This window comes from Penicillium mononematosum (genome assembly GCF_028829835.1).
Source record: "Penicillium mononematosum strain IBT 11891 chromosome Unknown utg000005l:1.0-9366267.0:1.0-9372171.0, whole genome shotgun sequence".
NCBI classification, from domain to species: Eukaryota; Fungi; Ascomycota; class Eurotiomycetes; order Eurotiales; family Aspergillaceae; genus Penicillium; species Penicillium mononematosum.
Window position 1 is genome coordinate 1,442,611 of NW_026643275.1, and position 18,622 is coordinate 1,461,232.

The 18,622-nt window shown below is 48.9% G+C and overlaps 7 protein-coding genes across 7 annotated transcripts; 4 read left to right on the top strand and 3 right to left on the bottom strand.

Moving 5' to 3' along the window:
• Positions 1-1,357: 1,357 nt before the first annotated feature.
• N7519_008640 (uncharacterized protein) lies at positions 1,358-3,092 on the top strand (the record flags this gene model as incomplete). Its single annotated transcript, XM_057295415.1, has 3 exons — positions 1,358-2,315; positions 2,389-2,819; positions 2,883-3,092. 3 exons carry the CDS (start codon positions 1,358-1,360, stop codon positions 3,090-3,092), a joined length of 1,599 nt encoding a protein of 532 aa, XP_057143297.1.
• Positions 3,093-3,536: 444 nt separating this feature from the next.
• N7519_008641 (uncharacterized protein) lies at positions 3,537-4,159 on the top strand (the record flags this gene model as incomplete). Its single annotated transcript, XM_057295416.1, is given in 3 exon segments — positions 3,537-3,670; positions 3,687-3,848; positions 4,015-4,159. The coding sequence occupies 3 exon segments, from the start codon at positions 3,537-3,539 to the stop codon at positions 4,157-4,159; spliced, it is 441 nt and encodes a 146-aa protein (XP_057143298.1).
• A 2,453-nt stretch (positions 4,160-6,612) lies between these two features.
• On the top strand, positions 6,613-7,736 carry N7519_008642 (D-mandelate dehydrogenase-like dehydrogenase; the record flags this gene model as incomplete). Its single annotated transcript, XM_057295417.1, has 2 exons — positions 6,613-6,919; positions 6,997-7,736. The coding sequence occupies 2 exons, from the start codon at positions 6,613-6,615 to the stop codon at positions 7,734-7,736; spliced, it is 1,047 nt and encodes a 348-aa protein (XP_057143299.1).
• Positions 7,737-8,091: 355 nt separating this feature from the next.
• On the top strand, positions 8,092-8,400 carry N7519_008643 (uncharacterized protein; the record flags this gene model as incomplete). Its single annotated transcript, XM_057295418.1, has 1 exon — positions 8,092-8,400. One exon carries the CDS (start codon positions 8,092-8,094, stop codon positions 8,398-8,400), a length of 309 nt encoding a protein of 102 aa, XP_057143300.1.
• A 241-nt stretch (positions 8,401-8,641) lies between these two features.
• N7519_008644 (uncharacterized protein) lies at positions 8,642-9,479 on the bottom strand (the record flags this gene model as incomplete). The annotated part of the gene is made up of 3 exons (XM_057295419.1): positions 8,642-8,859; positions 9,019-9,143; positions 9,190-9,479. The coding sequence occupies 3 exons, from the start codon at positions 9,477-9,479 to the stop codon at positions 8,642-8,644; spliced, it is 633 nt and encodes a 210-aa protein (XP_057143301.1).
• Positions 9,480-11,470: 1,991 nt separating this feature from the next.
• Positions 11,471-12,579, bottom strand: N7519_008645 (uncharacterized protein; the record flags this gene model as incomplete). Its single annotated transcript, XM_057295420.1, has 2 exons — positions 11,471-12,403; positions 12,454-12,579. The coding sequence occupies 2 exons, from the start codon at positions 12,577-12,579 to the stop codon at positions 11,471-11,473; spliced, it is 1,059 nt and encodes a 352-aa protein (XP_057143302.1).
• Positions 12,580-13,043: 464 nt separating this feature from the next.
• Positions 13,044-15,098, bottom strand: zfpA (uncharacterized protein; the record flags this gene model as incomplete). The annotated part of the gene is made up of 2 exons (XM_057295421.1): positions 13,044-14,500; positions 14,555-15,098. The coding sequence occupies 2 exons, from the start codon at positions 15,096-15,098 to the stop codon at positions 13,044-13,046; spliced, it is 2,001 nt and encodes a 666-aa protein (XP_057143303.1).
• Positions 15,099-18,622: the final 3,524 nt, after the last annotated feature.

Genomic DNA, 18,622 nt, shown 5'->3' on the forward strand with positions numbered 1-18,622 from the left:
ATGCATAGCCCTAGTTAGGGGTTGTACGTAGTGGAGATCAGCGGTGTCCGCGGCATCCTATGCTGGGACCGTTGCCAACGGGGAGGCCGTTCCGGGGCCAATTCACCCAGCCCTTAGGATGAGATAAAATGTAGATACAGAGGACGAAAAAACAAACATTGGACGGAGATATATTGGCTTGGGCTTAACGGCCGGGAGCGAAGATCTTCTTCAGGAAGCCGTCGAGAATACAACCCGTCCACTATTCGTTCCCGTTTCACATCTCTCCTAGACATACATTCGCCTCCCACAGGATCGAGGCTAAATTAAGACATAACGCTAGACAATAGGGAAAAGATCTGAAACGCTCGGTAAGTGGGTAATGGACGTACCGGGGTCCAGTTCCAGACCTTGGATTTCTGACCTGGCTAGGGTTCAGAAACCCTTGAGTACCAACCCATGTCTATATTTCTCTTTGTTTCTCCCTTTTTTTTCTAGACGCCCAGAACAGGCCGAGATCCTTCTTGCCCATCTAGCAATGGCACGGGCCTCGATTGAGATTAAACGGGCCGAGAGGTTGAAATGAGCTGGAATGAGCTGGAATGATAGACATGGTTCATGTCTGGTTCGATTAATTTATGGTGTCTATTAAAGGACCCGGATGATAGCTCTCCCTAGCCTGTGCCTTCTGCTCCATTGATATAAACTTGATGCCATTCCATCCTGTATCCTCGAGTTCCAACTTTTACACTGTCTCTCAAACAATCTCTCCGTCTTAGCAACCAGCAACCTGGAATATCAACCCGACAGCGATCTAGAGCTTCACCTCCTTTCTCTTAACGGTTCAATTGCGGACAGATCTGAGACCGCATTGCGTTCAACGGCTCGACTTACAGCCCAATCCCCACCAAAACCGATCTCCCCAAAGCCACACAACAGTGCTATTTGGAAGAATAGCTGCTGCTCGAGAGTCATTTAGGGATTGTCTACCTACTACAGTTATTCAAAGAGAATTTTGCACTGTACTTCATTGGCACAGTCGCCTTCTGGTAATCAACTTCGTGCTATCATATACACACGGTAAGTGATGCCCAACCACTCCGGACTGTTCTAGTGAAACCTCTCCATATATAACAAAGCGCTAACCTCTCATAACGGTCAGTCCTGCAGCTCTCCTCGAATTCTCCACATTATATCCGGTGTGCACTGGTCGACAAAAGAGGAAATCTCCGGGATAGCGGTCGTCCACACCCAGCGACAACCCGCGTACAACACTCGCCAGCAATTGCGGTGAAGCGTGGAAGACAATATCCCGTCTATCACTGGTGGATATAATTTTTAATATTTTTAATATTTTTTCTCTGCTTATGAGTTGGATATGGCGGACGTGCTGGCTATTCCTGGGGTGCCGAAGCCATGGATGGCACATCCCAAGGACTACACTGATGCGTCGCGTGATCTTATAACCGCCTACGCGTCGGGATTTCTGGGGATCTCAGACAATTTTGATAGACAGCTCTTCGCTTCCCACACCGACTGGTATTCACTCTTCTGCCCCTCCACCTCAGATTCCCAGCTGGACTTCCACTTGCCGCATCACCCTTCCCCAAAGACTCAAACACAACATCCTCGAAAACTTGCGACAACCATGATGAACCAGAACCGTTTGCTGGGGCAACCCATGCATCTCATGGATGACCGGGGACATTACATGCATCTCCAGGTGGAAGACGCTCGCGCGGCTGCGTATTCGCAGAGCATGTCTCCATTAACGGTACGGCTTGACCTCAACAGTACTCTTTCAAGCAGCGGAAGCACTTATTGTGAATCTGATATTGAGTCGCTTGAGCACTTCGAGGAGCCTTTCACCTCTCGGAGTGTGGAAAAGCATGCTGGGCTTGTTCATCCAACACCACTGAGCAACATGTTCGCGACAGCTAGCAATTCCTTCCTTTCGGGCACCGAGGAGACTTCTTCTCTTTCATCCTTTGAAGTACCAAATGTCTCACGGGACGGGCAGGCCTCCTCCAGCACTCAATTCAATGTGCCAAACCCAATCCCAAACCCGAACATCGCCAACTACCCTATGAACACACACCTCGGCCCTCACCCACACAACACATATCTCACGCCACCCTTCGCCGCTGCACATGCAAAGTCTGGGGTATTTGGCCAGGTTATCCAATGGGGCGCCAGCCAACCAGCCAACACGACTGATATCTGGTATCCTACTCGTGACCCCACTGACGTACCAGAGAGCAGCTGGCACAATAACGGTTACAGCGCACCTTGGCCCGTCTCGAATGCATACACTTTGGCAAGCGACTGCAACGAACGTGAGACCCAAGACTACAAACCGACTCATGGACTCCCCATTCCCCCCCTTTGGACCTGCGACTATTGATGCAGGCCTAACCGGGCCCATGAGCCACTTTTCCCCTTTGCCAACTCCGGGAACCTTCGTTGCCTCAATTGAACCACCTCAGTACCAACCCACCATGCAACCAATGTACGTTCCAAACGCACACGACACAGACTTTGCCTCCCTGGACCAGAAACCCGCAAGCAGCCTCAGTCCATCCTTCTCCTCCTCAAGCAACGAAGAGGGACGATCCCCGCAGCACAGCGGAGAAGAACAAGGCAGTATTGGATCAAGTGTGCACTACAGTGACAATCGGGACGCATTCCTCATTGACTGCAAGCGCCGCGGTCTATCGTACAAGGATATCAAGCGTGTGGGTGGGTTCAAGGAGGCGGAGTCTACACTGCGAGGCCGATACCGTACCCTCACCAAGTCGAAAGATCAGCGGGTGCGGAAGCCCAGATGGCTAGAGAAGGATGTGAGTTGAGAAATACTTCTTTGTTTACTGAGATTGTCTAGACTAACGTGATCCTTTCAATAGATTCGACTCCTTCGCCAGGCCGTCAACATTCACGCCGAAACCCCCGACAATTACAGCTCGCTGGCCAATGCCAGCATGAGCATGAGTGAGCCACCCAAAGTTTCGTGGAAGAAGGTTGCTGAACATATCTGGGCGCATGGGGGATCTTATCATTTTGGAAATGCTACTTGCAAGAAGAAATGGTGTGAGATCCACCACATCACGCTTTGATTTGGTCTTGGATCAGTACCATAAATACCCTTAAGGCTAAGGGTATATGTGTTTCTTTTACCTCTTTTCTTTTGGTACGCAATGTACTTTGGCCAATGTGTTTGGATTGTGTGTTTATTTGTGTTCAGCTGGTCTGGGTTTCTGATTGTAGCGTTGTATCTGTATTACTTTTCTTTTCTCTTGATTGTTTTCCTGGGTATTGGAGTACAATGTTTTGTCTACGTATAATTATAACTGCCTTACCATGTACTGAGTGATGTTAGATGTGATAAATTGATAGTTTCATTGGGGATCGAACTTCGTAGAACTGGAGCCTTCATGCCCGACTTCGAGGGAGCTGTGAAATAACATCGGGTTGTAGATATCCCACACCACAAAGACCAATTCAAGAACAAAACAAAGGAACACAAGGAATTGTGGGCTTTCAAGCCTCAGTGGCACGGAATGCCAGCAGTGGGAAGACTTCACGGTTCGTCTTTCCGTCCGAGCCAGTGCAAGAAACAATCACTGCTGCACCTTCAGGAGACCATTTCCTATTCCGTGGTGGACAGCCGCGCGATGGCTACGGCGGGCGAACCGTGAATATCATCGTAGGCCCTGGTTGCTTGTGGTCCCTGAATACAGCAATCTCCCTCAGGAAGTAGTAAATAACAGTGTCGAGGAGAACATCTCTCGTGAGGTCATCACTGAAGCGACAAAATACCCTGGTGTCATCGATTGCCAATTTGCTGCTGGAGGTCTCGATCCATCTCATCTGTACAGTCAAGCACAACCGCGAGCTGGGAATTTCCATCGAGAATCTCTTCAAGGTGCAGGGCGGTGTCCTGCAAGGGATGCGTGTCACTTTCGCTGGTGCTTACTGCTGTGGACTTGGGTTCCAATGAGACTAAGGCCTCCTTCTCTACGGAAGAACCATCGGTAGGAGTAGTGGGTTCTTCCGCGGGAGCACCGTTGTAGGAATCGCTGCGCAACACCTGGACAGACTTGCTCTTGGCCGGACTCAGAGGAATGGGAGGCGGCGGGGGAGACTGAGTAGAGTAGAGGTGGTAAAAGGAAGTGGAAGTTGAGGAAACATCGGTAAGACCATCTCAGTTGAAAGGCTCTCAATTGGTGGAGGTTGGAGGAGTTTTGAAAATTGGAGAGTGGGAATCTTGTTATTGGAGTAGTCGTGTGGGTCAGAAACTTCTTCGAGGTTGACCCCTTGTTGTATTGGTGATATCGAAGTGATGTAGGAAGATGCAGTCCAAGGGATGGTAGAAATAGTACTCAATGGAAGAGCATCAGAATCCGAAAGAGTACTGTCAGAACGTACTGGACAGCTTCGCCATCCACATGCCGAATCATTCGCCCAATTGAGAAAATTTCGCGATCGATCAAGGTGCAAAGTACGTCGAACGGATTGAACGGTTCGGGGCTTCGTTGATCACTGTGTGACATGCGCTGCCGGCGATTGGCCTCATCTCGGAGGTCTGATATTCTTTCCGCAATTTGGCCGGCAATCACATAGTGTGGCGACCTTGCCGGGTGATTCTGCTGTTTTCCGTATAGCTGTCCATTTTCTGCCTCAAAATTGTAGGGTTAGCGATTCGAGAATAACTCGGCAATTTGGGAAAGGGACTCAAACCAGATTATTATCCGACTAGGAAGAATGTAAGGTGGGAAAAGTAAGAAATTGTGCATCTTTGATGCCTTATCAATAAATCCAAGTGCGCTGGAGGGTGAGAGATGGAAGGGAAAGTTGAAGTAAAAGGAGGCAAAGTAAAAGAGTACGTATGTAAATATTATAATATTAGAATATGATAGAAATTGAATCTGAAGTTGATGATATCAAGTTGATAGGAAAGTGAGGTCACCTTGAAAGCCGTATGTAGCACCTTTCTACTATTAACCTCTGCTATATCTCTCACTTTGTTTCAGTTTCTTATATTAACAGCTACCTTTGTTTAGCATCTTATATTAAGAGCTATCTTTCTAATTATCTTTTTGACCAGCCAATATTGATTCAACTGCCGCCGTACCGGCAAACTGAAACTGGCATGCAAAGTAGGACGTTGCTATTGCTGACCAGGCAGTCGACCTTCCTGAGATAGGAAGTTTCAACCTCCACAAGATCACCCCACCTCTTAAGGAGCGATCCGGTCTTGACATGTAGATCGATTAGGTTGAAAAGATTCGCTGAATTTAGAGGTCAGCAAGGACCATTCACATTGACGGGGGTGCACCAAGAGAGCTGTGGATGGAGGCATGCTATGCAGCTACGTACATCATCAACCGGCTTACAAGATCTGGCGAAGACGCTCCAATCATTACCTGGGGAAAGGCTATGAATCTACGCGAAGATGAGACCGCAACAAACCTGTCATTTCTCCGAGTCTGGTACTCCAAAGCATACGTTCACCAGCCTAAAGAAACCAGGGTGCAAGCGATGAAGATGGACCCCCGTGCATGGATTGGCTTCCTCGTGGGGTACGGACAATGGTCACTGCGCCCGACTCTTTTGCTAGTAATCTCAGCTACATTGTTTCTCCATATTCTCAATCACCATTGTAGTCAAATTCCATGGCCTTTCCTCCACTCCCCTGAACGAGTGCAGCATACTCAGCGCCCAACCCTCATACTTCAGACCCCTCCATCTGGTTTTATACCACCGCAATCTAAATAAATCAGTCATCTTATTCTCGGCCCAGCAAGTTGACCAATATAAACAACAGCAGTCTTCAGCCAATCACAAACCAGAAATTCGGTGGATCGCTTACCCCACGACCTGACGATATCGCAGATCTGCAACCCCATGTCGTGAGCACGTGTAATATTGCAGGAGTCACCTTAATTCGGTATTCGTGGACGGATGACATCCTTAGGTCTCGTGGAGTTCGATTTATGTAGTCAACCTCTATGGCTTAGCTAGTCATGGGGAATCAGGTTGCCGGTCTTATGGTAGGTTGTCGATAGCTTCCCCGGTTTCCCCAGCTTCCCCAGTATTGAGCTCTCTTCTTCTCTCTCTCCAATTAGCTCCATTTATGGAATTTGCCCTCTCACTTTCTTTAGGTGGCTTTTATTCTAAGAATCCCGACGAAGTGGTTGATAATCCTTTGCTTATCTTCCTTTTGCCTGGCTTGGGCCTCTGCATTCCTTGATATGCTAGGTAGTAAATAGTTCCTAGGATCACCAACTTTACAAATACAACTCTGTTGTATCTCTTTTTGTCCATTCGCTTGGTAGACAAGAAATTTCCTTGATGAGCCCGGGGTTACGTCTCGGATTTCATTAACCGGGGCATCGATACCCGGGCGGTCGCTCAATAGCCGGGGCATAGAAAGTCCAATTGCCGCAATGAACATCGACAAGACAGTCGGAAAAGATATATTTAATTGATTCCGGCTTGCCAGCTTAGAAATAAAACTCCTGTAGCAAGTTCTATAATTTCCTTATACAATTTGCCCGTCGGCCACCATCAAATACCCCGAAAACCCAAGTCCAACCACCGATCCGATCTATACGAACCCAAAGTCCACTCAAAATGTCCAAGCCAATCGTCCTCCAACTCGGCGACGACATTCGCTGGAATCATGACCTACACAGCAAGTTCCAAGATGTCTTTGAGATCCGCCGGTCCTACAGCATGTCTCGGCCGGAGTTTATCCGAGCCCTGAAAGAGCGCCAATTCGGCGACTTCTTTGCCATCTACCGCCCGTTCTGGAATACCGGCGGCGAGATGGGAAACTGGGATGAGGAGCTTGTCTCGCTACTGCCAGATTCCTGCAAGGTTTATGCCAGTGCGGGTGCTGGATTTGATTGGGTTGATACCGCAGCTTTGGCCAAGAAGGGTATGTATACAGCGGCACGGACCAACGAGGAAACATAAATCACGGAGAAAGAAGCTAATATGATTCAATCTATCTAGGAGTCATCTACTGCAATGCTGCTGCTGCATGTACAGAATCCGTCGCCGACGCCGCAATCTGGCTCATCATCTCAACATTCCGCCAATTCTCTTGGTCACACATTGCCGCACGTACACTGGATGCCAATGCATTTGTCGATGCAAACCGTAATCTGGCAATGGTGTCCCACAACCCTAATGGGCATACACTTGGAATCATTGGCTTTGGCCAGATTGGGCGCCGCACGGCCGAGAAAGCCTTCCTAGCCATGAACATGAAGATTCACTATCATGACATTGTGCAGATGCCCGCACATCTGGAGGCCGTCTCGAAGGCAACATACCACAAGAACATGGACAGTCTTCTCGCCGTTTCGGACTGTGTCATGGTTGCCACGCCCTTTAGCGGGGAGACGCTCCTCAATGCATCTCTGCTGGCGAAGATGAAGACTGGTTCGAGACTCATTAACATTGCCCGTGGCAAGCTTCTGGATGAGAGTGCCCTTGTTGATGCTCTTCGGAGTGGTAAGCTCGCTGCTGCTGGGTTGGATGTCCACTATGATGAGCCAAACGTTAGCCCAGAGCTTGCCAGTATGAAGAACGTTGAGATGATGGCCCACAACGCGGGTGCATCCGTGGACTCACACATTGGTTTCGAGAGATTGGGTATGGAGAATATTCTTTCATTCTATCAGACTGGCAAGGCTGTCACGCCGGTTAATGCGCATCTAGTTGCCAAGGCTACGGGGTCAAAGCTATAGACTGAATAGTAACATTGTTAATTGTTCACTTTCATTGTTGCTCGTTGGACTCGACGCCCACCAGAGTCGCGGCTGCGCAGAGTGCGGCTGCGGACGGGGGAGTATAAATAGATGAGCTCTGTCAAAACGATCTTTCTTTCTTACATCCGTGTCCATCAATCAAATCCTCTCATCCCAACCGCATCATCAAGCCTCCCACCCTTTCATCCAATCTCGCGCGCTGCACATACCGCACCGCCCACCCACCTCAACCTCCTCCCACGCCGGTGTTGTACCACCGCAAGGTATGTAGACAACCCAATTGAGTCACATGCGTAACCCAGTTGACATATGCTAACATACTTTAATACATAGCATGAGCTCGCAGGCTCCCACCTCAGGCCCCGCCTCAGGTCCCGCCCCCGCCAGGGGCACCATCCTCTGCGCCTTCATTGGGGGCATCTACAACCTCAGGGCCAGCATTGAACACCGCGAGGCCCTGACAAAGTCCTCTCCCATCCCCCGGGATGAGATCGAGGCATTGAGCGAGCACATCTGGGAGACCAAGGTGGAGTTCGCACGCCAAATCCGCAACTGGTCGGAACCAGTTGGCCAGATGATCCTGGCCAACCTTTATGTGGCGTTGGTTGGGACCCTGCCCCACGAGGATGGATCAATCCCCTGAGGGGGCCATGTCTTTATGTACCGAACCCTGACCCATACAAGGTGGACCAGCCACCTTGTATGGGTCAGGGTTCATGAATGAAATTCAAGTTGCTTCGTCACGAATCCTTTCTTCATTAATGATAGTAAAGTAACATAGATCTGAGAGTAAACAGAGAGTAAACAGATGGTATCATGCTAACCAGTACACCCATTCCATATCCTTTGCTCCTTGTAACATTGTAGATCGTCATCCTAGTTCTTCATAACTGGCTGCGGCGGCTGAATTCGTCCTGGTGCTTGAGTAATTGGTCCGGGTAAATGCGGTCCGAATTGCTGTACCGGGCCTTCATGGGGATGAATAGCGACTTGTGCACCACAGTGTGTACAGAAATGGTGCGAATCGTGACACATCTCCATACAGTAAGGTAGAAATGCGCAGCAAATGCCGCCGAAGAGACAGCAGCAGACGGCAGCCATGCTGTAAAGTGAGAGGTCAGTATCATCGGAAGTGAGATAAATCAAAAAGCAAAGTGAGTATAGATCGATGCTTACGATGTGGCGCTGGTGCTCTCCTTGTTGACTCTGGTCTGAACCTCGTGGAGACAAAAGGGACAACTGATCCATCCGGGTTCTTCACCAAGTTGTGCCAATGGAATGGCTCTTTGAGAAACTGGAACTTGTGGAGCAATTGGTAAGGCTTTCTCGTTGGTTTGTGGCAATGTAACTGCCGGTGCAGGAGTCGTGATTGCGTCTTTCTCGTGCCTGTTTTCGTTAGCTTAAGCTCTTTTCTGTAGATCGGGAAGCATACTCATGGTATTGTGGGGGAGGTCCACTCTCTGTGGGTATGATCGCCATTGGCTCGGCTCCGGGGAGTGTTCTTGTAGTGGTTGTAGTTGGTTCTGGTGTCAATGTTTCTTCGGCTGCTGTGGGCGAACTCGTAGGCGGCCCTGTCGGCGATACTCGTGGCAACTCTGTAGGCGAATTTGTGCCATCCGCTGGCATTGTTTTCGGTCCAGTCGCTGGCTCTGCAGAATCCGCAATTGGTTCGGCGGCCGTAGCCGGCGCGATGGGCACTGTTGGCTTTTCGCTGTTTTCCATGGTGCAGTTCCGTCTGTAGCTTGCTTGGTAAAAAAAATCAAAGCTCAATTTGTGCAAGGCCATCCGACTTTAAGTATTAATGGAGTCAAATGTGGGGACCAAGCTCAATACGAGAAATGTGGTGGATCAAAGGCGATGTGAGGCTCAAGCACCATAAGCGACACCATAAACGACATAGCACAAGGATACAGAAGGCAATTAAAGGACGCTACGGAAATTGCACCGAGTATTCTAGCCAATCATAGCGGATTTGTAGCGAGCCCAGGTCAGTGCCCGGCCGCAGCCCCCTATGGGGTCTTCCTTGGCATGGAAAGATGAAAGGCAATGGGAGCTTGTGTATACTGAGTCATAACCTAGTCCGTATCCAGTCTATTACAGTGCCATGCATCTTCATAGCTAAGTGTTTCATACTCTCGTCTCGGAAATTATCAGCTTTATTTAGATTTGCTGTTATGGAGCCTGCTCATCAATTCCGGTTTCATACTACTAGAACCTAGAAGCCTGCCTTACGCCCAATAGCTAAACTGTAGTTACATAATAGCCAGAAGTAACGGAGACCTGGGAGTATGTTTGGTAATATCAACTCAGTTCATGGTGTATAAGGATCCATCATGTGAAGTTACGGCCCCGGGCTGCCATACATTAGGTCTAGTAAGCATGATTTGCAAGGGTAGTCGTCGGATACCATCGCCGTGACGACAGCGACGACTATGTTGATGGCGATTCACTGGTGTACATATAGCACGACCAGGACATTACCTCCCTCCTTCCACGAACAAGCCTGCATACGAGAACGTGCTTTTATCAAAACTTCTATAGACCAGCACAGACGCATCCAAACCATCATACCCAACGAGTTTACGCCCCGATGGCCAAGATGAGCGGATCCGCCAATGAAACGAGCATTTCCTCCCACGATCCGCGCGCTACAAGCCCGAAAGCTCAACGAGCATCACCGTGGCCATTCAGGCTACAAGCTATGCGCGGGATCCCGAGCTTCTACAACAAGTCACAACGTCCTACAAACCAACAAACAGGCTGCCTCGCAAGATCCAGTGGTATCATTTCAGTCAGGTCTATCTCCGGAAGAATATATCTGCTAACAGGAAGGAAAACTATCAGACTCACCTCCAGCCAGACCGCTCATTTTCCGGACTCAAAATCGCTCTATGATCAATTAAGAGACGCAATTGGGGTTTCAGGAGTCACGTGCGACAAGTTCTACACCTTCCTAGATCAGGAAGGTGTTTGTTTGGGCGGTGTCATCTTTGTTTCTGCGTGCATATCCGACCGCCTTTGGTCAGGTCCTCGCTTCGGGCGTGAAGAATATCGCTTGCCCAGGTGGATTCACGCCGTCCATCAGCAGCCCGGAATTGGGAGACGTGACACCATGGTCATCCCTTTCTCGAGGTCAATGGACAGAGACCTTACCTTTCTTCGGTTGGGTTAGCGCTATTTGGTTTCCCATTGTCTACAAGCAGTAGGCCATGGATCCATGGATTCCTACTGTCATCCAAGCCTGTCGATCAATGGACGGAACGCAAACTCCATGGGTGGGAGCCTCTCGTCCCTGTCGCTAACATAGTTTGCTCCCCAGGGCCTTGCCGGCAGATATATCCCCGCCTGTATTTCCACACCCGCTACTTACTATATCCCAAGGGAACTTCAGCAGTCTACAAGATCCTGAAGGTGGTATGTGGGCAGCAACCTAGAATATTGTCCTTCATGATAGACATTAGTCTTGTGCTTGTTACATATTCAGAATCAAGGTTCTTCCATCTTGTACATTTCGTCCATGTAGATGCAGCATATAACAACGGGGTATATTTTCTATTGGGGAATCATGGACATCTTTTAGTATCCCAAACGAGAGAACTACTAGGTAGTTATTCAATTTATACACCCCAAGCAATTCCATTCCGGGTATTTGGTTCTGGCATGCAAGTAGTCTACCACATCGACCGCGTAGCTATAAATCAACAGACAACTATTCACAGCGAAGGCCCACGAGAATCCGTACGAGGATACCCAATCGTAGCAAGGACCTGCGTCAAATACTCCGGATTCTCCCGCAAAGAATCCCACTCGCCCTCAGCCTTAACCATCAGCGTGCCAGCAAGGATAGTGCCATTCAGCGACAGCACGCCGGGGTCAACGATATCGCGCGCCGCCGCGCTATCGACGGGTACAAGCGCGGTCTCCTGTCTGCGCGGACAGATCATCATCGTCGAGCGGGTCATGGCCAGGTTATAGCTTATAGACGCCGGTCCTTGTGTGGGGAGGGGCTCGGTGTCCTGGCTTGGCGGTTGTCCGCGTGTCGCGGCGGCCGCGGCCTTGTATAGGGTGAGGTAGATTGCGTGTAGAGTTTCAGCGGAGGGATTGGGCGGGATCGGGAGGGCGAAGTGGGCGAAGGGGAGACCTGATAGGTGCTGGAACCTGGGTGTTGGGGAGGGGGAGGTGGGTTGGGAGGTGAGGAGGTCGATTAGTGGATGCCAGGATTCCGAGCCCGGTTGGCGCATTGCCTCGACGGGGAGGAATTGGAGATGGCGGTGGGGTTGGCTTGCACCGCTGTCGTCGCCGGAGTTGAAGAAGGCGAAGAGGCTCTTTGGAGATGAGCCGTTTACGGATCTCGATCCATCGCTGTCGGTGTTCCAGGCTTTTAGACACTCGTACGTAGCTTCTAGGTCTGCCTTATCGAGAAGATCCGTCTGCGCCTGCCAGTCTTTTGTCACGAGGAGGAAGTGATTCGGGATGACGGGGAATTTGTTGAGGATGAGGTTATAAGCGGGGTTCTCGGGCGGGAACTGGGCGATCAGGAGGTCTGGAGATGGATTCTCGAAGGGATCGGGCTTTGGTGTTTTCGGGACATTTTCCTTCAAGTTGGAGGGTTTCTTTGCGAGTGCAGGGCAGTAGCGAAGTTGGTACTGGATTTGCAGGTTAGAACTGCCGTGGTCGGAGTGTTGGCGTCACTCACGGATATCCCTGCGGCATTGATGATGGACAGGTGTGTTGAGGAGAACACGAGCTGCCCGGTGTCTCGAGCAGCTGTAAAGCGTCTTGCGACCAGGGTGGAGAGATATTCTGACAGTCCTAATTGCATCGTGGAGGTTGAATGGAGGTAAAACCGGGGGAGCTGGCAGAACACGGGGAGATCGGCGGACGGGGTCTTCTCTCTATTAGTCTTTCTTACTACAAGACGATACAGTTGTTGTCCAAGGAATTGAAAATATAGAATGTTTTTCTTTTTATGTTTCAAACTAGACACTCATTTTTAGTCTCCAATTAATAGTGTCCTGGTCCAGATCCCGACCAGCAGGATCTAGCATACCGGCCTAGCAGACCGGCCTGGAGAGAATAACAGAAATAAAACCCAAGTCATTCAAACATCAGTCCCAAGGTATCATCCATAATCCGTATTCAGACAAATCGCTCGTCAAGACGCCACTGCTGTACGGAAACATGAGACATGAAAAGAAAATAGACACGAATAGGCTTCCAACGGTAGGGGAGAAGGAGGATAAGGGAGGAGAGTAAGGAGTAAGGAGAAAGACAAAAGGAAGTCATTTAAGCCATTAATTCATTGATCGAAATCTCATCATCATGGGACAGTTCTGGCAATATCATCGCCGGCTGACCCATAATATGAGGCGAAGGACCGTTCAACCAAGGGCCACGCTCCTCCTCAGAGGAATTCAGCACACCCTCGGCGCGCTTCAACGTCTCGACATCCAGATCAGTGACGTAGGCATCGCGGTTGGTGCCATCGCCCGCGCCACCGGGGAGTCTCATACGGACTTCGAACTCGTTATTGAGCATCATCTCGTCTTTCCACAGACGGCGCTGACCATCAAAGACACATAGAACGCGCTTCTTGGTCTTCATGCTGCTGCTGGGACAACCCCAGGACTGGGGGTAGTTGCCGCGGTTGTTGCGGCGGCGGGTTGCGACGGCGCGAGGGGGCTTGGAGGAATTCTTCGAGATGGCATTGCCAGAGCCGATAATAGGGCGGGAGGTGGGGATATTGCTCTTTGATGATCTGGACTTAGTCTTCAGGCCGCGCCAGCTGGAAGGGTCGTGGGTATCGTCATCATCTTGATCTTCGTAATCGTCGAATTGGTCGACCGGGCCAGCCTCATCAAATAGTTGGTGCTTCTCCATGGTCTTTTTGACCTCCTCGTCTGAAGCGACCTCTGTCAGACGCTGCTGGTTGATCGCCTCAGAGGGCTCTTCTTGCTGCACGACACGGAGGACACAGTCGTCGAGATGCTCGTAGAAGTCTTGCGCGTTGCTGAATGTTGATGAACAGGTTGAACACTTTCCTGTCGCGTCCGGGCTATAGTTGGTGCCCTTCTTTCCCAGGCCGGGACTGCGCTTCCGGCAGTTTGGCGGGGTCTGTTCCACGCCGTGGACGGAGGTCAGGTGGCGCTTGAAGACATCGGCGCGGTTGAAGCTCTTTTCCGCGGGCGAGCCGGATCCCGGGCAGAAGCCGCATACCATTGTCCCTTTGTAGTGGGTCAGGGTGTGACGGTTCTTATCATACTTGCGAGCGAAGCCCTTTAGGTGGTACTCGCAATTCAGGATCGGGCACTTCTCTGGCCGCTCCGACTGGTGAGTCAACATGTGGGCTTTCAAGTCTTTGAAGACTCGGCCACAATCGGGGTGTGGGCAGCGCCCTTTTTCTTTAGTGTCTTCATCTGGTTCAATGCTGCTCAGCGCCGGGCTGTGTTGCGAGCGTCGGGAATGAATTGAGGAAATAGACGATCGTCGATCATAGATCGAGAGTGGTCGTGAATGTGACCTGTGTGGGACCATGAGGGGAGATTGCCCAGTGTGTTGTATTGGGTGTGAGCGGGGCGAGGTGTGGTGCTCTGCAATGTCATTATATGGGAGAGGTGATGGGGCGGGAGAGTGGGAGATGTAATTGGGGGGCACGGTTGAGTAGGAAGAGGTTGGTTGGTCGGGATATGAGATAGTCGGAGTAATTCCAGGACCTTGTTGCGCCGGTTGAATCAATGAGGGGTCTATTATGTATGTTAGTATACTAGATAGCTTTTGCGATTGGTATCGAAACATACCGACAAAAGGGTCCGGGAACTTTTCTTCATATGACATATCCATGTCGAAGGCATTTCCCATGTACTCGTGAGAGAAATGGTCGTTCATCACTGCAGCTGGTAGACCCAATCCGTGGTTTGTATTCACCCAGTTCTCCTGGAACGCCTGCGCGGTTCCTGAGTATGGTGAACCCATGGCCGAAGAAGATGCGCTAGCAATGGACTGCCCTGAAGCAGCAGACCCGGTGGGTATATATGGCTCTGCAGAGTGACAGGCGGAGACGGAAGGGGGTGTGGCGGGTATAGAAGAGAAATATGTGGGATTTTGCAGATCTGCAGACTCCAACAAAGGGTGGGTATCGTAATAGGAATTGGAAGCACGGGGCATATCGGGACCCTGTGTGTAGTTGGGGAGACTCTCAAGGGGAAAAGAGAGCATAGAGGAATCCATGGTCATGGGATCGAAGTATGGGGGTTGTTTGGACCTGGCAGCTTCGACAGCCATCTTGGACCGGGCGTGGAAGGGAAAAAGAGTAAAATCGGGATTTGATTCAAAAGTCGTCATTTCCTTGGTTGGGAAATGCAATGTGCAATGGCGATCCTAAACAAAGAAAAACTGTCAGTACATGCGGTCTCAAAGGGTTCCAGGTCTATATGGCGCATGGGCATACCGGTGATAAGGTTTCTGGGTAAGATCGCGGCCCGTTCGGGAATCCAAAAGATGCCAAAAATGAGGCAACGTGCGCAATTGACAGAATAAATTCTCATGCAAGGAGGTATACAATATATCGCAGGGCAGGAAGGTCACATCCAAGTTGTAACTCCACAGGCACGGGTAGGGAAACAATGTCGATCGACAAAGAGTCGAGGAATGTTAATCAAGCGTTTTCCCGAAATGATCGAAGAGCTGGATCGTGAGTCAGGTCAATGACATAGATTCATGACAGACTTGGGGGAGGGAGGAGAGGATATTATAGCATGTCAAAGAGGAGGAAGCATTGTTAAATGGTGACGATGGGCCCTACAGTAGTTAGTTATAGTCTTGTGTCTAGAATTATATTTTTTTTTTTTAAGAAAAAGGGAAAAAGGGAAAAGGAAAATTGAATTGAATTGAATTTAAAAATAAAATCCAAAGACAACTCCATAGTAAAAAAAAAGCAAATACATAAAATAATAATAATAATAATAATAATAATAATAATAATAAAATAATCCAGTAAACCATTACATACCGTATTTTTGGATTGAACGTGTTGGGGCTGTGAACAGGGACAGGGAAACTTAGCGCCCATGCAGATATATTTGGCATCTATTATTATGTTGTATTTATCTGGGAAAATCCTCGAACATGGGTCTCTCTACTCCGTATACAGTCTAATATTATTATCGAGTAATTATTGTCAATTAGTAATATCTACTTCCAAGGTTACCTCGTACTTAGCCTCTGAACCCTAGACATTTGAAATCAGGGTACTGAGAGAAGACTTGTATACACACTATCTTCCACTATAGCATGCACGGTACTTGTCGAGCCCATCAGCTCAGCCTTCGTCAGGCGCCCAGTGTCTGCTATCCTGTCGATAGTCAATATAACCCACTATACGGTAGTATTATAGGAGTTGGGTTCTGACAGCTCGCGTACCTTTATCCACTTCTGGCTCTGCCCTACGAGATATGTACGATCCCCGAATATTTATCGCGGGGGTATTTCCGGTAGAAGCAAATATTGGTTTTCCCAAAGTACCTGCGTCGAGGAGATACATCGTCCATCGTACTCATCGGAACCGAATACGGAGTACGGAATAGGTGGATGGAACATATTCAGATGAAAGCAATTATAGTGCATAGTTGCTAGTCCTTTTGCTTTGTAACCCCTGCAACACAAATTAGATTTTTGACGGGGATCAGGAGAAGCCTCCTGTCAGGATGTCAACCGTTGCACGAGAATGAATTACATACAAAATATATGTGATTAATTGTTATTTTCTCATCGGCACCTCCGTTCTGCATTGCCAGGGCATTCCCGTCGGCATGGCGCCATGACCCCCTTTTCCCCCAGAAAGACCACTTTAGCCTCGTCTCCTCGGCACATACGCATGTACTTGTGAACTAGCTTATCAAGGTGCACAACAATGGAACTCAACTCAACATATTAGAAAATTTCTGTCTCGTATGTTGTACTCTTCAAAAATGGTTTATCCCGCTAGTCCGGGTCAGACTACTCCATATCCGTCCAACCCTCTTTGTACCAAATCATGATGAGAGGAACATAAAGTAAGACAAGAAGAAAGTATAATAGACCCAGATCTGGGGATGTGCCCTTCTCCTGGGAGGACCTTGGAACTTGCAAAAAAAGGAAAAAGACCAATGTAAGGCATGTTAGTAAGGATAAAAAGCTTACCAATACGCAATACGGAGTACTCCGTGCATAAAATACACAAAAACAAATACAAATCGAAATTCCAAGAGTTTGGTCGATCTGTGACGGGACCCATCTATTTAGCATCCCCTCCATAACTCGGCAGACCAACCGCGTGCCCGGAAGGGTGATTGGCCCATGTGTCACAGCCCGACAAAAAAATTAAAATGAGGGAGTCAAACTCCCCCCCCAATTAGGGCCCTGAAAGCCCTTCCAAGGGCTCGGTGGGCAGTCCTTAGGGCGGCTGGGTGGGTTCGTGTCTGTTTCGCCCGCTATTCCTTCTTGGTAACTATGACGGGCGATCGGTATAGCATATTGTATCCAAATTTTCTTGTCCGATTGTCCTCGGATTTCCTCGGCTGTCGTCCAAGAGCCGCATTCCTTTTGGTGATCACGATTAGGCCTGCTTCTCTTAGTTGCCTTTTCGCCGTTTCCTAATTGGGAAATTGGGGAAGCAGTACTCCCCTCCTTGTTGAATTTACAACTCACGAAATACTGTCTATATGTCTACGGCATATGTTGCATTTCTGTATTTGTACTCTGTACTCAGTACTGATAATCGGATATCCCTTGATCACTGGGGCTTGCATATCCGAAAGCCAATGGTGGGTCTACCTAAAATGAATGAATAAATGTCAATCTATTTTTTTTTTCCGGGTGCACGGCGATAAAGTGACATTTCTCATTTTTTAGTCGGGAAGTCGATTGCAGATTAATATGCTTATTAAGATCCCGTCCCTTAATATGGATGTTTATATTGTAGACACCGAATAGCTCCGTGGTGATCAAATATTAGGAGAAGAAACCAGATACAACGTAGGCTCCATAATCACCCTGCAGTTCCCATTTATCACATTCATTTGTATTATCTAGATTATCTACACTAATTACGCCATATAGCCCTAGCCGGTACGAAGTGCAGGGGAGAGTGCAAGCTGTCATTCGGAGTGTCCGTGTTTGGGGGCCGATACACCAAAAGACAACTAGCGCCACATATGCCTAAGCCACAATATCCCCACTTTGGTCTGTCCCAATCATACGCGAATAAAAGGCGTTCTTGGAATTCGTCACGTAGCCAAACAAAATAGGGAATAGTTGGTCCACATCCCTGGAATCATGGCGTAGCTGATAAATTACACCGCTGACTGGGTAGTTCGTATTTATCGGCGATCCCGGTGGTCGAACCCCATGCATTAAATGGGTCTATTCCAATACTAGTCAACAGGCATGGATGCACAGTCTAAATTTTAGACTGTGCTAAACTGGGGGAATGAAGTCATATCCGGCCCGTGTGTTGGGTTTGACCGATTCTTTTGCCCTGGTTTTGCGGGTTTGGTAGTCTTGGCCTAGTTAAACTGGCGGTCGGCATGCGGGCCTTTGCCTTTTGCCCAGGTTTGACATCTGTCCCTACCCGGGCAATATGTTAATGATTGCATGCTTACGGAAAGTTACTTCCATTAGCCATAATTACTCTAATGGTGAATGGCTGCAAAGATATATCATATTTAACATATAACTGTTGGACTGGATTTTCAACGTCCACGTCAAACTTACACCAAAAACGTCCTCAAGCGCATTAGCCAGTCAGCACCTAGAAGTGGTCGTTGACTGAGATTGCCTGTTCTTCACACGTGTGATGGAGATATTCCACTTGACCCAATCGTTCGCTT